General features: G+C 34.1%; 3 protein-coding genes and 1 non-coding gene across 7 annotated transcripts; 1 reads left to right on the top strand and 3 right to left on the bottom strand.

The window, feature by feature from the left end:
* Positions 1–393: 393 nt before the first annotated feature.
* Positions 394–5,070, bottom strand: LOC110784227 (uncharacterized). Of its 4 annotated transcripts, none has more exons than XM_056842650.1 (11): positions 4,890–5,070; positions 4,663–4,776; positions 4,523–4,555; positions 4,265–4,390; positions 4,025–4,173; positions 3,398–3,545; positions 3,209–3,292; positions 2,570–2,685; positions 2,386–2,444; positions 1,035–1,125; positions 394–833 (listed from the first exon to the last, which is right to left on the bottom strand). In XM_056842650.1, exons 1-11 carry the CDS (start codon positions 4,963–4,965, stop codon positions 606–608), a joined length of 1,224 nt encoding a protein of 407 aa, XP_056698628.1. In that variant the 5' UTR covers positions 4,966–5,070; the 3' UTR covers positions 394–605. The 4 variants fall into 4 exon arrangements, with proteins under 4 accessions (XP_056698628.1, XP_021844347.2, XP_056698630.1 ...); XM_021988655.2 differs by having other exon boundaries at positions 4,523–4,561; positions 4,890–5,067; XM_056842652.1 differs by having other exon boundaries at positions 4,523–4,561; positions 4,663–4,787; positions 4,890–5,042.
* A 348-nt stretch (positions 5,071–5,418) lies between these two features.
* Positions 5,419–5,505, top strand: TRNAM-CAU (transfer RNA methionine (anticodon CAU)). Its single transcript is given in 2 exon segments — positions 5,419–5,456; positions 5,470–5,505. It is a non-coding gene; the product is annotated as a tRNA-Met (tRNA).
* Positions 5,506–5,774: 269 nt separating this feature from the next.
* LOC110784252 (early nodulin-like protein 19) lies at positions 5,775–7,461 on the bottom strand. Its single transcript, XM_021988681.2, has 2 exons — positions 7,105–7,461; positions 5,775–6,213 (listed from the first exon to the last, which is right to left on the bottom strand). The coding sequence occupies exons 1-2, from the start codon at positions 7,283–7,285 to the stop codon at positions 5,858–5,860; spliced, it is 537 nt and encodes a 178-aa protein (XP_021844373.1). The 5' UTR covers positions 7,286–7,461; the 3' UTR covers positions 5,775–5,857.
* An 8,795-nt stretch (positions 7,462–16,256) lies between these two features.
* Positions 16,257–17,347, bottom strand: LOC110784256 (uncharacterized). Its single transcript, XM_021988685.2, has one exon. The coding sequence runs from the start codon at positions 17,201–17,203 to the stop codon at positions 16,598–16,600; it is 606 nt and encodes a 201-aa protein (XP_021844377.1). The 5' UTR covers positions 17,204–17,347; the 3' UTR covers positions 16,257–16,597.
* Positions 17,348–18,461: the final 1,114 nt, after the last annotated feature.

Raw genomic sequence — 18,461 nt, 5'->3', positions numbered from 1 at the left:
GAACCACCACCCCCCTGTATATTTCTACAAAAAACAATTGCACATTGATCAAATCTATTACATCATATTAAAAAAGACACAAAGAGTGACATGTACCACTTCTTGGTGTGAAATTTTTTCGCCAAAAATTATTTCCTAAAAAATCTCAACATTTATCTTTTTATTTTCTATCCTTTTTTATTTACTGTTAATGTATGGAAAAAAAATATTCTTCGTATTTGTTTAAATATTATGGAAATAATATGTCACATAATAATAATTTGCTAAAAAAATTATATATTGGTAATATTTTAGTCAAATCATTATATTGATAATGAAAATGATATTTCTTGCATATTCCATATTAGATGATTAAATGAATACGTTTAAGATTTTATTAATTATGCAACAACGTTAGGAAGAGAAATATTTCGGTCAATTATACTACATATAAAAAGATAATCACATAATTTTAGAATATCTGTGAATGCACAAGATCTAATCTAGTTGCTATGAAACCAGCAGTTCCGGTCACCAAATTAAATGAGATGTATCTATCACACAAATAAATCACTAATCACTAATACATAATAAAGCACTAATCAGACCATGAAATACATAATTGTCTATTTGAACATTGATATGTCAAACACCCTGGCTGCACTATCCTTTGATGCTGAAACAAGGAAGTTGTCGTCTGCTGATACGGAGAGGGACTCGATGCGTCTAGAATGGCCCTTAAAGGTCCTTACAGTCACCCCTGAACGGGTGTCTGTAACTACGATTTGCCCATTACCACATCCTGAAGCCACCAAACTTGACGTACCAAGCCATTTTAAGCAGGATACTTCATCCTGCACACAAAATTTCAAAATTTTGTGTGTAAAAATGTCTGAAATAAACTTATTTTTTCTGAACGTATCTAAACTTATCTGAACTTATTTTGGCTGAAATAAGTCGAATATAACATAGCCTAAATGTTAGCGTTGGTTACAAAACTTACCATTGTAGGAAAAAATGTGGTGAGTGTTATGAAACTAGAAAAGTTAACAAACCTCATGATTGCAAATAATGCGAGATGCGGAATGTTGCAGGTCCCAAATCACAAGCTTTTTATCATTGCCTCCAGTTGCTACCCAAGGTACGCTGCCATTCGAATTAATACGCATAAGACTTAAGAATTACTCCATCAATTTGTTTTCTTTGACATATTGCTAACCTAACTCTTTAACTTCACTAATTGCCTTGGACCAGATTATGTTTCGAGCTTATTGTCTGATAAACTCATCGGGCCATATATGTGTTTCGAGCTTATTGTCTGATAAACTCATCGGGCCATATATGAGCCCGTACATGAGAAGAGATTGACCAGTCTGACAGAGTTCCATCCTAAAACCAATTGGTGATAGGTGGATTAGCCCACCAATATTATATGTTAGTCAATCTCTCTCTATTTCTCCAATGTGGGATGATTAGTCCAATACTCACCAGGCCCGGCCCTGAGGGTTGAATTGAGGGACGGCCGCCAAGGGCCCCCAAAATATTCAAACTGGGTTGTAAGGTAAATAAATTATAAACACAAATATTAACCATGAAATGTTGGTGACCTAGTTAATTGAAACCTACTTGATTATTGGTAGGCAGCAGGGGTTCGATTCCCTGTAGTTGAATTTTTGTGAATATTTTTTAAACTTGCTTTATTTCCTTTCTTTAATTTTAACCTGCATAATTATTTTCTTTAATTTTCTACTCCTTCTCCTTTCTTTATCACATTTCTCAATGTTGTTTTTAACATTGTCTTTTATTTTTTCCACATACAACTGAAAATCAATTGTGATATTTTAGAGTAGATTTTAATTTTGATTTTCTCTGTTTCTTTTGATATTATATACTTCTTCTTTAATTGCACTTTTTTTTATGGATTCTTTTAAAAAAAATATACGTGCTAATTTTTAAACATCTTGTCGTCAAGAAATACATACTTCGTAGTACGTAGTAAGTATTATTTGTATATTTTATTTTGCATAACTAATTATTTTATGGCATTGTATATTCAACCATATATGTTGTTGAATTATGGTGCAAATATGTAAAGGAGAAATAAATATACCCGAAGCTCCATATGTAATATGGACATATGGTGAATATTTTAAGACCTCGCACCATATATAAAAGGCCCCCTTGAGACTCGTTTATCGTGATTTACCCTGGGCCCTTAAAATGTCAGGACCGGCCCTGATACTCACATGTGGATTATATCCTTAACATTGTCAATTAGTTTATCATGAAAACTAATCAATATTTACTTATATGTGGGTGCTGGGTCTAATCTTACTTTACCATCCACTAAAACTGTAATCAGCAAATAAGAGTAAAAAGCTAGGATTCTAGGAAGTTAGTTGATACCTTGGAGATAACCCAATGCATTGAATAGATTCCGAATGTAAAGATACAGAAGAAAAAATCTGTCCAAATAACACACATTTAACACTTTAGCTCCCAACATAAACATTGCTGAAGTTCTTACTAAATGAAAGTGAAAAACACAAGGAATTAATGCTGGTTTCCATTAGAGAATGAGAAATCTTACCTTTCCCGTTGCTATGTTAGTTACACAAAAAGAGCCATCTTCTGCACCAGTAAGTGCAAGAGTAGAGTCCAAGGTAATTGCTAAGCATGTTAACCCCGAAGTATGATATGGATAGTCTACAAAACATTAAGCATTAAACAACATTGTGTCACTGTATAGTAATTGGAAATGGCTACTACATTGGAGCAAAACAGTTGTTTTTTTATACATATATCCCCAAAACAGTTTCAGTTTCAAACATTAAGGCTCCGTTTGGTAGGGTGTAAAACATTTTTGGGAAACGATTTCCCCCCTTTTAATCATTTTACGTTGTTTGGTTTGGCAAGGAATTGAAAACAATTTTCTATAGCTTCCTCAAAGGTGGAAAAACATTTTCCATTCGAAAGGTAGGGAAACCACTTTTCCACCTTATCTCCTCTCCCTTTTTCCCCTCAATTTCCACCATCTTCTCCAAGTAACCAAACAAAGGAAAACTATTATAGAATTGTGCTTTCCGTTGAAAAATGTTTTTCATGGAAAATCTTGTTGCACTGAAAATGTTTTACACCAAACCAAACAGAGCCTAAAAGTTGGTTTCAAGATAATTGTTTGAAAAGGAAATGTTAAACACTTAAACCATTGATGAATTGGCAGAAATACCTCGAATAACACGGATACTTTCACCACTTCTTGGATTCCATATCCTCAAAGTGGCATCTTCAGAACCAGTACAGAAAGTTTTGCCTTCAGAAACCAAAAATCAGACTTAAGAGATCGAGCAAAGAGTATGTATAGCAATAGTAAGGCAACATGAAAACTTCTGCTAGCTAAAGATAAGCAAACAATTACCATCTGGTGTATATTCCCCACAAGTCACAGCTTTGCTATGACCACAAAACACATTGAGAAGGGTGTCTTTATCAGTGTTCCACAAGTAAGCATTTGTATCCGTACAACCTGCCAAGACTAAATGTCCATTTGGATGCCATCTTACCCACTGTAGTAATTAAACACAGATACTTTTTTAAGTCTTCAGAACACAAATAATATGCAGTATTAAAAATGACAAATTGTTTTTTATCACTTCTAAAAATCGAAAAAATGTTTTTTTAGCACAACTTCTTTTTTACGATCAAACTTTTATGTATGGTTATCTAATTCAATTTCCCTCACTGTTATACACTCCTTATGTGCTTTTCTTTAACTCTTTCACTCCTTCTCTCTTTACTCCCATTGAATTTTGTGAATTAATGGTGGTGAAAAATTACGTGAATTCATGGAAGATAAAGAAGCATGGGAAGAGAGTTAAATACATAAAATCGTGGAAGAAGAACATATCAGAAATATTACAGTTATTATGGCCCTCCACATAAAATTTTCATCTATTTTCCATTTTGGAGGTGGTAAAAAACAAGTTTTAAAATTTCTTTTAAAATAATTTATCCTATTAAAAATACAAGTGCAACTATTGTTCACCTCAAACTCAGAACCCTCAGAAGGGCCTCCAAATGAACGCTTAACATTGCCTGATAAATCCCATATCTTAACAGAAGCATCAAGTCCTCCAGAAGCCAAGAATAACCCATCTGAGCTAAATGCTAAACTCGAAACAGTTTCTTTATGACCTGCAATTAGATTAATTTGAAATCAACTATTAGGAAGAAGATAAAGTATCCCTCAAGTATTTGGCAATGTACGAGTTAAGCACATATATACCTACAAGTTTCTTGGACAAATCTCCTTGACCAATTCTCCAATAAAAAGCTTTGTGATCTGTACCTCCAGTAGCTACTAATGCAGCATCTGTTGGACTACAAGCTAATGCGTATATTGATTCGAATTCTGCAATAATGTAGTAAAAAAAATAACTAAGTAATTTTCGATTTGATTTAATTTTCAATTTTGTGATTAGGAAGAATTAAAATTTGGGTGATCCTTAATTCAAACCCTAAATTCAACAACAAAGTCGCTCACTTTTATGGCCTTTGAAAACGTGTACAGAATCATCTACTCCTGCAAAATTACAGTAATTTTTTGAAGTACTCAATGATTTTTCCTTAATTTGCAGCAGCAATTTGTAATTCATTGGTAATACAATAAGGAAGAGTTTGTACCGTGATCACAAGGTTCCTCCAATTCATCCATGGAAGAAGCCGAATCATCGTCATCGTCATCGCCATCGCCATCGCCATTATCGTCGTCTTCGTCGTCGTCAATGTCGGGTAGGTCTGAATTATGGCTAATTTGCAGAGCAAACATCAACACTGACACTCATGTGGTATAATCTAAGAATTTAGAAGGATAAAAAACAAACAATTAAGATAATGAAAACGAACAAGACCTTCATCGTCAACAATGAACTCATCAATGATGTCGGATTCATCAATAAAAACTCCTTCTTCGTCACTGTCGTCCATGCCTTTGGCGCCCTTTGCTTAAACCCTGTTAGGGTTTTAAACTACGTTAACCTAATAAAGGGGTTGATAGCGTTTCATCACTTTCTAATAAATTTTAAACAATATGTATGGGATTTATTGTATTTTACAATTTTAAAAATTACTTTTTACTGGAAATTTATATTATCAATATTTACTTTATCAGCCAACCATTATTCGCTACATAACGGTTAAAAGATCTCGGCTACTAGTAGCTACCGTTAATTTTTATCGAACATGGTCTTAGACTACGAGTCTTTGCATTTTACCTCAGATATCAAACTTCTATTTGTATTTATCTTTTGGCTCATTCAGCAGACCAAAAAAATACTCGACGATTTAGCTTTGATTTGTCAATGTATACGACGTAGCAAGCAACATGTGAGATTTATATTTGTGTTAATAAAAAGAAATCATCTATATAAGCATCATTAAGGGGTGGTGGCGCAGTTGGCTAGCGCGTAGGTCTCATAGCTAAGTTGAGTGATCCTGAGGTCGAGAGTTCGAGCCTCTCTCACCCCAAACATTTTTATATTTTCCGTTATTTCCTGCCCCTTTCACAATTACCAATCACCTCATTTTGTTTTAAACTTGGAAATGCTGATACTTCGTACTTTATAAGAGTCTTTCTTGTTGGTACTGGCTGATGTTGATGTGTTGATCCAAACACCAACATGACCACATCTTTATTTAGTTGGACACATAATTTTAATTGAACTACAATTGTGGGATTTTTATCACTACCAATAATCAAATACCATGACAATTAAACACATAAATTAAGCACACAATTCCTCAAAAATTTTCTTCATGACTAAAATTGATCAACAAAACCACATTCAAACCTTAACAGTTGGTTAATTATAACAGGTTATCACATCCAAATTGAAGACACTAAACCTACTACCAATCCCCTTAAAACCAACAGCAACAACCGCCCTGAAGCCACTTCTGCAGCATCTGATACATGTTTAGAAGATTCAGAGGAGTGTTTGGTGGCGGTAATAGAGGCGGAAGGTGGCGGAGGAAGCGAGTGAACAACAATGGAAACCTTCATTCCACTATTACAACCACCAGTGCCACAAATGAAGTAGTGTTTTCCTGGCTTTTCCAGTGGGATAAAGTCCTTTCCTTTGCTCCAGTTTCCTGTTGCTCCTTCTATAGTACAATTTTCATACCCTGTCTTGTTTACTTCAAACACATTGTACTCGAACTTCTTGTACCTAAAGGCTGCAACAATTGAAAATTTTAGTGTTCTGAAAAGCAGACATTTAATTTGACTGCTAAATGTAAATAGTCTACAGTAAAGATAGTTGTATTGTAGGCCGAGCAGGCCAGGATTCGAGCCAAGCCCACGATCCGTGGCCCTAAACGGGCCCGGCCTATTTGTATCCTGTTGGTCCGGGTCAAAAGGTTCAAAGTCAGGCCCATGTCCACGGGCAGTCGTGCCTTGTCGTGCCAGTTTGAGTCGTGTGATGTCTTGTCGTGTTTTTCCCTAAAAAATGCGGCCCACCACGACTATGTGCTTGTGTCGGCCCGTGATTTTCGTGTCGGGCCTTGGGCTGACCCGGCCCACAACCATCTTTAGTCTACAGATCAAGTATGTCTAAGCGCACTTGGCCTAAAATCAGGCCAAGTTTGCACTTGTAATGGCACATTTGTACTAAAATACAGTCTTATGATCAGCTCTAATACAGTCTTTAACTTGTAATGGCACATCTGTACTAAAATTTTATGACATTGTTACTAGCAGACAGTGGCGGATCTTGGACTGTTTTACGAGGGGGCGAGTAGAATAATTAATCAACGTAGTATGAACTTTGTACAATTATATTTATATTCAAATTTTAGGGGGCGAAACTAAAAGTACACAACGGAACTTTTTGCTTGGTGAGACAGAATGAAGAAACCACCACTGCCATCAGATGAACACTTTCATTAAGCATAATTTATGACTGCATATACAGAACCTGATCATCTCATTGAAATTTTGTAAGAAATTTAAGGCATTTATGTGCATATTATGGACAAATCACATATCATTAAGAACAACAATATACAATCAAAAACTTCTTAAGCTAGGAATATAATATATATAAGCATAACATGAAGGGGACTTACATATGAAATCACCAACAAAGAAGGTTTGGTTGTTAGCCCAATCAGTGTAGTTCATTCCTGGGTTCCACCCCTTATTGGCGCCAACAATGTGGTCGGTGGCGGTGGCCGGAGATACTAAAAAGGCGGCACCGACTACGACAAGGAGGAAGTAGATAAGGGAATGTGATAAGTTGGACAACATTATATTGCCGTTGGATGATTATTACTAAGTGAGTTAATTATATTACCCCCACTTCCAACTGGATGTTAATATGGTTGGGGATTATGACTTGTGAATAATTGAGGAAGTAGATAAGGATCAAGGATGTTTGGCTTTCACTGTTATTCAAGACTGTCTATATTAGCTGGTTTTCTCAACTGTCAATATCAAAATCCAAACAAACGGTTATATATGTATAGAGAGTGATTTAAAAAGGAGCTCCCACGAAATTTGAAATTAGCTTGTAATTTATTATTGTTGATAATAGTCATTAGGCATTAGCTTAAGCAATGATTATGCAAGGAAAAGAGTTAACGACTTATTTTTATTAAAAAAATGTGTATGTAGTGTAACCTATGCCATGCGCAATAAACTTACATTTTTTATTTACCTCAATTGTAGCAATTACTCCATACTACGTAATTACTCCTCTCTATTACTCCATACTACTCCTCTCTATTACTCCATACTACGCAAGTATTAAAAAATGAGAGTTGAACGTAATGTAAATAATAAATAATAAAGCAGGTGGGTGCGGGAAAATACTTTAATCAAAGTAGCGATAGAGTTTATTATAATGGTGACCTAGAAGAAAAAAAGATATGTACTAAATAATTTGGGAATGCGTAAAAAATTTGTCAAAAAAAAATGTAAATCTTAAATAAATACGGTCGCAAATGATATATATGTAACTCCTAAAAAAGATTCAGGGCGACTAGTAAGCGGTGCTCCTTTAGTCCAATAAAGTTATTTTCAAGTAAACACGAGTATGACTTTGAAGTCTAAATGATTAAACTCGTTGAGGTCTGGTTGGGTTCTTCTACTTATCGTAAAAATAAAAAAAATAAAAAAAATAAAAAAAAAAAACACTTTGTATGACAAGTCTTTATGTTTTCGTCCATTCCACAAGGTATACTTACAACTCGCCCTCAAGTTCAGGCAACTGATTTTGGCACACTTCTATAAGAGCATAGAAAACTGTGTTAGACTCACATGAAGTGTGCCAAAATCACTTATAACTACTGTATTGAGTATTGTGTCTGTAGGAACTAGGAAGACAAAAAAGCCAAGGGTTATGTTTGAATGGGTTTAAACTTGAAAAGTAGAGACAAGGATGAATGGGTTACTAGAGAAGACCATTGAGTACAATATTCACATGCATTTGTAAAGAAAGAGACATGGATTAATGGATGGGTCCAGTCAGTCCATCTCCAAATTTGAATATAAATAATGTGAATGTCCGTGATATCAGGCGCCATTTTGAGTTTGTATGCCCAATGAGGCAAGATCATGAGCTACAACCAGTGGCGGTGTCAGGAAATCTGTGTGAAGGGTTCGAAAAATTAAAACATACGGAGTAAGTCATAGTTTCAGTGCAAAATGTACATTAGCAGATTTTACTAATTTTTTGTGTGCAAATAACAGGTTTTATACGTACCGTAGTACGTAAGATAAATAATATTTTATTAGAAAAAATTTCAAAGAAAACGAATAAAACAAAATCAATTTTATTTTCTAAAGCATTTGATAATTTTCAAAATTTTAAAGAAGTTTAGTAAAAGAATGTATAAAAATATGTATTGGTAAAAGTTTAAAACTATTGCTGAAGATGTGAGAAACAAAGTATTACTCCACCAAAACAAGAAAGGAAGAAAAATAAATCAAATGCCTAAAAATTCAACTCGCTGGGCTCGAACCCGCGCTCATACTCTGCGTCTTGGCTGCTCAAACCAATGCTCCGGATTTAATCCTCTGTCCATAATTAGCGCTAAAACGTACATATTGAATTTCTTTGTTCAGAAACTAGCTAATTTTTTTTTTCCCAGTATGGGTTCAGTTGAACCCACTGAACCCATACTGGAGCCGCCACTGACTACAACTAAAACTAAAACAAAAGGGTACGTGCTTTAATTTTGAGATATTCAACGAAAGTTACGTTGTGATTTTCTCATGGAACAAGAAATTTTGTCATGTTTAAATCCATAAAGATTCAAGAGTTATAAATTTATAATGGTTTAAGGTTTAAACACAACAATCTAACTACGATTTTTTTTTTTTGGGGGTCATGTAACAAGAAATCCGTTTGAATGAGGGCTCGAATGTTGGGGCATGGTTGTGGAAGACTGAGCGATAAGGATAGAATCACATTCGAATCCGAACCAAGTCCGACCCAATCCGAATCTGGAAAAAAAAGTACGAATCCGAATCCGATTAAAAACATCCGAATTCGAATGGATATAGATGGGATATGGAGTCTGCAGAGACTCCGACCGAATCTGACCCGAATCCGACCCGAGTCTGATTCCAAATTCGACCCGAAATTATTTCAAAGTGTATTATTTTTTCGTACATAACTTTTTTTTAAAAGAAATATCCCAATTTAATCTAATATATTTAATTAAAGCACATGTATTTGTAATTTATTAATTTATTAGAAACTCATTAGATTTTGGTAAATGAGAAATAGGATTTCTAATTTATTTTAAAATTAAAAAAATACAAGTTCTATGTAAGTAAAGTTAACGCATGATTCGGATTTGGATATGGATATGGATTCGGATTTGGATTTGAATATGAATGCAATTTTTGAGTCCGAATTTTAAATGGATTTGGATATGAATTAGGATTTGGATATGGATGCAATTTTTGAGTCCGAGTTTTAAATGGATTCGAATATGGATGCAATTTTGGAGTCCGAATTTTAAATGGATCGGATTCGAAATTTAATACATCCGACCCGAGTCTGATCCATAGCCATTCCTAGCTACTGAGCGATAGGACATTATTCTTAATGGCTCTACCTCTAAAGAGTTACCATCATTCACTGATTCAAATGCTCCGTATGTCATATAACTTTTAATCAATAAAATGTGTAAGCTACGAGACAAAATATTATGATAGTCGTGACATGTTGTATATAGTCATGGACTCATGTGTGTACGTAGAAATATATATTTAACGTGGTTCACTAACAATGTGTTAGCTATGTCTAAAGGTAGAGGAGAGAAAGTTAGCTTTATTGATCTTTAGGAATACAGATTGCAAAATACAACTAATGAGAACCCCATGTTGGGGCGTTGCAGTAAGGGAACTTGACCAATTTTCAAAGCATATTCTAACTGAAAATTTCTTGTATCAGATGATTGATTTGGATTATAAATGCAACAACTTCTATACGAGGTCAACAACAACCATTAAATTATGCATGTGTTATAACGGATGCAAAGAAAAATTAAATAATGTAAATAAAAAACGTTGAGATTTAACGTGGTTCACTAATAATGTGTTAGCTACGCCCACAGGCAGAGGGGAGGAAAGTTTTATTGATCTTGGGAATTACATATTACAGAATACAAGTAGGTTATGACCTTGAGAGTTTATATACTTCCTCCGTTCCGAAAATATATCACCATTTATTTTTTACACTATTCACACTCCGACTTTAGCCCTTTTTTGTAATTCGTACGTAAGAAAATTTTAGTCATGTGAGCTCATGTTAGATTCGTATCGATATATATTTTCTAAATATTATTTTTTTATAATTTTTACTTATAACGATTTAAGATATTAAGAGTTAAAGTAATGGTTAAAGGATTAAAAGTCAACCATGGTGCGATATTTTCGAAACGGAGGAAGTAGTACTTTCTAGACAGATACAAAAAAGACCCAGAAAATAGGCCCAAAATAAATAATTCTAGTCCAGAATAACAGATACCCGTGTGGACGTGTTACATTGGGGCGTTACAGTAAAGGAGTTAAAAAAAAGGAACACTAAAATGCTCTAACTTCATTAGCTCGTTAAATCCTTCTCCTTCTTTATGCCCGTTAAATGTGATCAGGTTGACCTGTCCAGGGATTCTGGCCCGATAATAGTGTTTAGCAGCTACAGACAACAGCTTATGGAATCAAATTATTAAAGTATCAACTGCCTGATCTAGTAATCTGTCTGAATGAAAAACAAAAGCAGATTCATAGTACTCCGTAATAAAAAATAACTCAGAATTGTCAGTATCCAGTTTTTTACTCCGTAGTACTTCCTCCGTTTTTTTAATACTGATAACGTCTGTTATTTTCACGCATGTCAATACACAATTTTGATCATTTATATCTTAAATTCTCTTTATACAAAAATTATAAAAATTGATATTCAGAAAATACACATTGCGACGATCTAACAATATCTCACATGACTATATTTTATGTTATAAATAAAACACCAACAATAATCAAAATAGATTATGTAAATAGTGTAAAAATCCAAACGTTACGAGTATTAAAAAACGGAGGAAATATTTTCGAATAATTTATTTATTTTTATTTTAAAAAAGTGGAAATTAGTTGTCTCCTCCCTATCAAACATGGTGATTAATTAATCAGTTAATTACTGGGAGTAGGAAGTACTACTTTGCATCTTCAATTTGTTTAATCGGCATGATCAGATAGTTCGATTTCAAAGAATGTGTATTCAATTATTCATGCCAGCTGGAATTTTTGCTCGTATCCTCACACTTTTGATAAGTGTGTTTGCTCGTTCTCTAAAAGATTGCCTCAATTTCTTTTTTGATTCGTCTTTTTGAGTTTGTCTTATATTATTAGTAAACAGAAAAAACTACAAACTCACCTGCTTCTATTGTAGATTGTAAAACGGATTCTTCATGAAATGACCCCGAGGTTTGCGTTAATGCACCAAATACCCCTAATGTTTCCAGAATGCACCAAATACCCCGGGGTTTAAAACAATAACACAAAATGCCCTTAATGAGCATTTTCCGTCCATTCCATTAAGTCTCCGTTAGCTTAAATTTACTTTTTTGCCCTTACTCAACCATTTTCTCTACTAATCCTAATATTAACACTTAATTATATTAATTAAAACCCAAAAAAAAAATTAAGTGCTATTATTTCAAAAAAAAAAAAGTCTTTGTTTGGGCTCTTCCCTAATTAAAACCCAAATTTTACTTTAAAAAAAAAAACCAAACCTTCTTCTTCTTCCTTCTACTACGCTTCTTCTTCTTCACCATTAAAACCAAACCTCATTTCTCTTTCCTCTTTCTCTGATCCATCACTTACCCACCTCCACCATCACGTCCCCCTTTCCCCAACCACTCCATCCCTCCCAACCCCAACCTCCAACAATGGCATGTCAAACAAATCAATTGGAATATTCTCATTCTCCCTCCTCAAAGGCATCGACCACCACCCACCATCTCTCCTCCCAGCGACCTCCAACATCGTTCTAGCACAGTTCAACCATCTCTACCACCACCCTACCCTCTCTCCTCCCAGCCGCCATCTCCACCACCACCCCGCCCTCTCTCCTCCCAGCCACCTCCATCATCGCTCTAGCACAGTTCGACTTTCCAATTTGTTTGCCGCCTATTACTGATTTTTTCATCAATGTTTTTGTAAAAATTGAACTCTAGATCTGGTGTAAAAGTTGAATTTGATAGTGGAATTGGGTATTGGAGGAGAGAGAAAGGGGAAGAAAAGATGAGGGACCAAAGATGGTCGTTGAATGAAATTGAGGGGATAGAAATGCAGTAGCAGGATTTGAGAATTGAGAGTGGGAGTGATGAAAGAGAGTGAGAATTAGGGATGAAATTTATAATTCACATTGGGGCTTCCTTTGATTTCTGCATCTAGTTTTGTTTGATGATTTTTGTTGTTCAAAGGAGATGATGATGTTGTTGATGATGATGAGTGGAGATGTAAAATGGAAGAGGAGATGAGATGAAGGAGGAGGAGAGTAAAAAAATTAAAAAGTAAAACTTTATTGAAGGTAAGTTAATTAGGGTTAAATTGAAGCAATAATAAGTTGATTGGGCGGTAATGACTAACGGTGTTAACGTTCGTTAGCCTAATGGACATTTTTTGTTATTATTCCATACATCGGGAGTATTTGGTGCATTCTGGAAACATTAGGGGCATTTGATGCATTAACGCAAACCTCGGGGTCGTTTCATGAAAAAATCCGATGGTAAAATACAAGTTTGGTGTTTTAGCGACAAAAAATAAATTTTCGGTTTATTCAAGTGGTAAAAATAAATTTTCCTTATTAAAACTTAACCTAAAATTTCTAAGTTGAAAATTATATTTGGTATTTTGGTTAGCTCAGGGCCTAAACGCTATAGCAGTTTCATAAAACAAAAACTACTAGCTCCTCTTGTACTTAAATGTTTTTTCCCATTTCTTTTCTTTCCGTTTTAATCTACTCTTTGTAAATTTAACCTTGTAATTCTATTGGTTGGTCAATAAAAGACCTGTAATGTCATTGGTTGGTTTAAGTTTGGATGGATTAATGAGTTGTCATTTTTATTCTTTAAATTCTTTTTGCTAAAAGTTTTACAACTATTTTATTTTCTTTTGAAAATGGAATAAAACAACAATTCACCATAAAAGTACAACAATAAAAGTTAATCTTGCAATGTTCTAGTTTCCTTAATAACCGCATAAAATGACAAACCAAAAAAATATTTAGGGAATCTGCAATCCTCAAAATCAAAAACATTATTTCAATAAGGCAAATTTGCCAAAAATGACTTTTTATAAACCAAAGTTTGCGAGAAATGACCTTATATTTTTATTTTTTTTATGAAATCACACTTTAATATAATTTTTTCTTGCGAAATATACCTTAATGTAAATTTTTTTTTGCGAACGACAACTAAAAGCAAGTTTTCGGCAATGACTGAGATTTCCAGTCAATTGACTTGCACGTGAGCAACTAACACATGTGACTTTATTTGATTAAAAAAGGACCTTTTATGACCCAATTTTTGCGAGAAAGAACCTTATAATATTTTTTTTTGTGAAATCACACCTTAATTAATGTAATTTTTTTGCAAAAGACAACCAAAGACAAGTTTTCAGCATATATTGACTGAACTTATTCGGCCATTTACTTGCACGTGAGCAGCACTTGTGGCTTTATTTTGCTAACCACGTCCAATTTCTCTATGTCTTCTTTTAAAGCTAAGCGAATTCTAGAAAGTGCATTTTTTTTATTGAAACTACGTCATCTTCATAAACTGATTGTAATTTAGAAATTGCATCTTTCGTCGAGGCTAGCTGTGTCATTTTAAAGTGGTTCCAACAAATTCTCTAGTATTTTGACCGTTGAGCTCATGATAAACGAATTGGAATAAATGCCACCTACAAATTTCACACAGTGATGCAAGTAAGAAAATGTAAATAATTGTGGAAATAAGAATGAATTAATATCTACTCAATCTCTAGATATTTAGGGGTCGATTTCATCAATTCTTAAATCAAACACCATTCTGATTGATCAAGCAACAAATAAAATTACCCAGGAGTTTTGGCAATTGGAAAAAATCTAATTTATATTTGCCCACTTTTAGCTCGGATGCGTTCTCTTCTTCTTCGTCTGACATCTTTTGGTTTGAGCAAAGGGGGATTATTTGGTTTAGAATTTGAAAAGAGGGAAGTTTCTAAGATTTGTCTTTCTAGGAATTTCAATCAGTCGTAGAGAGTGAATGAGTCAGTTACTTGTGGTTCTAAAGGTTGGGGGTGGTGGTGGGACTGGTTTAGGGCCGAGCACCATGGTTGAATACTTTTTGATGGATTTGGGAGGAGAGAGAATTTGAAACTACGAGGGTTTGGAGAACCGTCCAAGAAATTGTGTGGTTAGCAAAATAAAGCAAGATGTCCGGAAACTTGCATTTGGTTGTCTTTCGCAAAAAAAAAAATTACATTAAGGTGTGATTTAACAAAAAAATAAAATTATATAATGTTCTTTCTCGCAAAATTTGGATTATAAAAGTTTCCTTTATAACAAAATATAGTCACACATGCAAGTCAATGGCCGGAAAAGCTCAGTCAATGCCGGAAACTTGTCTTTGGTCATCTTTTGTAAAACAATTTACATTAAGTTATGATTTCACAAAAAAAAAGTTATATAAGGTCATTTCTCGCAAATTTTGGGTTATAAAATATTTGTTTTGACAAATTTGCATTTCAATAAATAAAATCTCGAGTCAATTACCTTGGAAATTGAATTTTCTATTCAATACATACTAGGTTTATGTTACTCGTATGATTTATGAGTGACTTTAAAAGAATAATTTTTATCACTAAAAAAAATAAGGTAAATTTTAGGATGACTTTACACTTTATACTCCAAGCTTAATAAGAATTTGTGTTCAATAAAATATCAAAGTGAAATATTAAATATCTAAAGTGAAATATTTGTTGTTCAATAATATTAAATTAAAATAGTGTCATATTGCTAATTTTCATTCAATAACTAATTAATTTCATTACTTAACTTATACTATGATCTCAGGATAATATTTTATGTAAAACTATCTTATATAAAAATTTGTATATAGTCTTTGAAAATATCACTTTAACTTTTATACAAATGTAATTATTTTTTTCCTTTTGAATTGTCCTTTTTATTTTTCAATTTCAGTTAAGTGTTTTTTTTACTGTACTTTTGTAATGTCAAGGGTCATGTAAAATTCACAAAGTCATCTCAGATAAAGTCAAGCTGGAAATTTTCAGTCTCTCCAAATTCATTTACTCCAACTTTCCCCCAAATTTTTCTCTCACACAAATCTGCAAAGGGTAAACACAAACATTTATCAGATTTATCATCCCAAAATCAAATCAAATCAAATCAAAATCAAATCAAATCAAATAAATAATCAAAAATATAAAAATACAGGAAAAAAGAGGAAATTAAACAGAATACACACATACTCCAAAATAACGTAGACAATAAATAAATAAATAATACGGAAAATAGTGCAAAACAAAAATGAAATACAGGTTTGATAAAAAGGATTGAAGTTGGAAAAAAAAAAGGATAAAAATAAATAAAAACTTTTGATTGAATTTATGACACACAAATCTTATGAACTAGTCAAATTTGAAATTGGTTATTTAAATTTTGACCAAATTTTAGAAAATAAATTAAATTAAATTAATGTAGTACTTGTAAAATTCAAACATTCATAAAAGAACAAAAATTAAACAAGAACTATTGTCCAAGGGAAGAGATCTACGGAGTACTAAATTCATAACAACCTGCGTCCTTTAAAAATATTCGGATCTGGGGATTGATTGATTGATTTTTTCTATACACAACCAAAAAAAAGCAAAATAAAAAAGACAAAAACTCGGCAACAACTCAGCATCAACTCAGTGAGCCAACACGGATGATCCGATCCGATACGATCCGATCTGGACTCGGTGAGTCAACTCGGCCACAGCTCCGCCGCTCCTGTACATGCAAGAAACAAAATATAATTCAAACTCGGACGACTCTGCTCAAGGATCGCTGTCTCCGGCCTTGGACATGATACTGAGTCGACTCGGACGAGGCTGGAAATCAGATCTCCGTCGCTGCTGGTGCGCACAGGGACGGATCAGCGCGGCGAGAGCACGCTTCACCGAATCACCGCCTTCCACTGTGCCGATTCTGACGAGCGAATTCGTCATCGCGGATCGCCTCATGTTTAACCGATTCGGCGGATACGACACCATATTCTGCTGCTTCTTCGCCTCCAAACTCTTGTGGTAGCTACACCGGAAAGAGCCAGGGTGAGTCGTCGGGGAACACATGCACGTCTTCTTCTTCCCTGACGCCGCCGGAAACGGATTCCGATTCCGATTCACGGCAGCAAAAGATCTGTTAGGCGAAGTCGGCCGATTATCGATGGAGAATCGGACGGACGACGACGTCGTTTGAGGAGACGAACATCCATAGATGCTGACTCTCGTAGGAGAAGAAGATCTGTGAAACAAATCTGTAGATTGAGAAGTAAACGTCGGAGAGGACGAAGTAAAAGAAGAGGAAGATGAAATAGAAGATGCACAGAATCTTCCAGAAGGTGAGTGAGAACGTTGATGGCGTGACGACGAAGTTGCCGCCATTGTTGTCACAGAGGAGAGAGAAAGTGAGATTTTCAATTTCTTGAGGAAGACGATAAAGAAAGAGAATCGAAATCTTTTCTTTTTTCCTTTTTTTTCTTCTAAAAAAGGGTATTTCGGATTTCAGTTCTCCAAACCTAGTGGTGTCGACGAGAGGGTATTAATAGATGGGTGGAGAGAAGGGTGAGTTGTAGTAAAACGAAATAATCAGGGACAATAAAGTAAATTTAAACACGTCTGGCCGTTGGTTGATAAAACAAGAATAGGTTTAGGGTTTGCTTTATGACTCACACACGCGTATTTACGCGAGTGATTTATACGAAGAAATCACAGCCGTTTATTTTGATGAATGTGGGAAAAGTGAGTGGTGAAGTGAGTGGTGAAGTGAGTGGCAAAGATGAAGTTTAAGGAAGGTAGATTAGATGGTTGCCACGTTAGGATTCTTGGAAGGAATCAAATCGATATTTTAGGGTCCTGATTATTTGGGATTCCTTATTTACATAAAATTTATTTATTACGAGTAATTTAGTACAGTTTGAAAAAGGAAAATTCAGATTTGGTGAATTTGGTCCAAGTTTTATGTCAATTTTGAAGGTCTCTTATATTCAAGCCTTTGGAGTTCGGATTATTTTTGTGTTCATGTCCTAAAGATTTTAAATTTGGATCGGATTGGTGGATTGCGATATTATAAAGCTTTTTTTTAACATTTTAATTTAAAAAAGTCTATGTGATTGTTGGATTAGAGTTTTAGAGGCCTGACAATAGTCAGTGAAATTTTTATTACTTCCTCCGTCTTTTAATACTCGCAACGTTTGGACTTTTGTCACTATTCATATAATCTACTTTGACTATTATTAGTGTTTTTTATATTAGATAAAACATAGTCATGTGGGATCTTGTTAGATTCGTCTCAATATGTATTTTCAAAATATCAACTTTTTATAAGTTTTGCATAAAGAGAATTTAAGATATAAATGATCAAAGTTGTGCATTGGCATGCGTAAAACTAACAAACGTTACGAGTATTAAAAGACGGAAGAAGTATTATATAGGATTTGTGCTAAAATTGTGGGAAATTTTTAATGAACTTAATTAGTACATACATGGCTATTAGGGATTTAGAGATGCATTTTACTATTTTATTTAATGAATTAGTCATATGTGTAGTTACGATGTAGTCTGGTGTTAAAGGCGTATTGTGGGTTTACTAACATATTCTTGTCTTGATTTTCATCCTTTTCATTTTACGACCGGTTGTTAC

This window comes from Spinacia oleracea, chromosome 4 (assembly GCF_020520425.1).
Source record: "Spinacia oleracea cultivar Varoflay chromosome 4, BTI_SOV_V1, whole genome shotgun sequence".
Lineage (NCBI taxonomy): Eukaryota > Viridiplantae > Streptophyta > Magnoliopsida > Caryophyllales > Amaranthaceae > Spinacia > Spinacia oleracea.
Note: the sequence above shows the minus strand (reverse complement) of the source record. Positions and strands in the feature narration are given on the sequence as shown.